The 1475-nt window shown below is 63.4% G+C and overlaps 1 protein-coding gene across 1 annotated transcript; it reads right to left on the bottom strand.

The window, feature by feature from the left end:
• Positions 1-5: 5 nt before the first annotated feature.
• LOC113979181 (tubulin monoglycylase TTLL3-like) lies at positions 6-1469 on the bottom strand (the record flags this gene model as incomplete). Its single annotated transcript, XM_027706648.1, has 6 exons — positions 1405-1469; positions 1210-1317; positions 803-971; positions 579-727; positions 251-497; positions 6-171 (listed from the first exon to the last, which is right to left on the bottom strand). Coding segments are annotated over exons 2-6 (774 nt in total), but the record flags the coding sequence as incomplete, so codon positions are not given.
• Between the last annotated feature and the right edge of the window lie 6 nt (positions 1470-1475).

Consider the following 1475-nt stretch of genomic DNA (forward strand, 5'->3'; position numbering starts at 1 on the left):
GCCTTCATGCCAGGCACTATCACCTGATGCCAAGCATCTGCCTGCCCCAGCCATGCCAGGTATGCCTGGAACTGCTTGCTGGACCAGATCCTGTCGGGGGGCACGCGGGGGTCCTGGTCTGGTGATGTCTTGTACCACTTCTGGACGGAGACATTGCAGAGGTGCCTGGCACTGGGGTGGGGAGAGGGGGGCTGGGGTCAGTCTGGGGGGCTGGGTCAGGCTGGGGGACTGGGGTGTGGGGGGCACTCACCGCTCCAGGCAGTGCAGGGAGAAGGGCCGGGAGCAGAAGCGCAGGTAGCAGTCTCCATAGAACCAGACAGTCAGTGGCTTCCAGTCAGTCACCACAAACCACTGACGGATGTCGAATTTGGTGCCGAAGATGGTCAGCAGCCGCTCCAGGTACTTCTGCACCACCCACTTGCCCTCCTGCACCGAGGGGGCCGTGCAGCCCCGCGCCAGCCGTAGCACCTCCTCCAGCCGTGTTGCACAGACGATGCCTGGGGAACAAGGGCACAGTGATGGTGGGACCCCTCCTCGGTGGGTAGCCTGTGTGTGTCCCCCACTTCCCCCAGCCTTACCCCTGCCTTGGGATTCAGCACCAGGCTTGAGGATCCAGACATTGAGCTTGCCCTCCATGCTGAACTGCGGCAGCTGCTCCGCCAGGCGCTGCAGCAGGTCCTGGCACCGCTCCCGCTGTGCCCCACTCAGCACCAGCCCAGCCCCCTCACTGTGGGGAGACATGGGGAGCTCAGCACCAGCCCCAACCCAGTGTCCCCTGCCCCCTGTCCCACTCGGCACTCACTGTGCCACGCAGTAGTAATCCTGCAGGAAGCGGTCCCAGTCAATGCATGTCCTGCAGGGGAACGGGGTGCCCCTGTCGATGTCCTGGTGCCCCAGAACACCCAGGTGCTGCTCGCAGACCTCCAGGGCCTCCTCCACCAGCTGGGGGTACAGGGGAGATCCTGGCCCTGCTTTGGATGGCATGGGGTGAGAGACATAGCTAATGTGCCAGCCTTGGAGCCAAAGCAGCACAGAGCCTCCCTCTGGGACCTGTGGCTTTGGTAGCATGGGGATGGGGTGGGGGGCAGAGCACCCATAAGGTGGATTTATGGGAGGGAGCGGGGCATTCCAGGCCACAGCCATGAGCAGAGACTCAGCCTCTAAGCTCAGCCCCCGGACATGTCCCTGCTGTCAGCTCCCTGCACTCACCTGCCCCCTTGTCAGAGCTTGGGGGCTGTTCAGTCCCCATCATCCTGTCCCCAGCCTCTTCCAGGGCCAGTTTGAGCAGACTGCGAGCTGCTGTCAGGCGGAAATCGTCTGCAAGAGGGAGGCACTGTCCCCAGTCAGTCCTGCACAGGATGTGGGAAGAGTGGGAGCACAGGAGGGCAGCACCCCTCAGCTCACCGATGAAGGCTTCCCGCTCGTATTTGGTCCCCAGCCGATAGCACCGTGGGAAGAAGGTGTTGGGGTCTGCT

The sequence above is a fragment of the Neopelma chrysocephalum genome, unplaced genomic scaffold, assembly GCF_003984885.1.
Source record: "Neopelma chrysocephalum unplaced genomic scaffold, ASM398488v2 Primary Assembly neopelma1_59647, whole genome shotgun sequence".
NCBI classification, from domain to species: domain Eukaryota; kingdom Metazoa; phylum Chordata; class Aves; order Passeriformes; family Pipridae; genus Neopelma; species Neopelma chrysocephalum.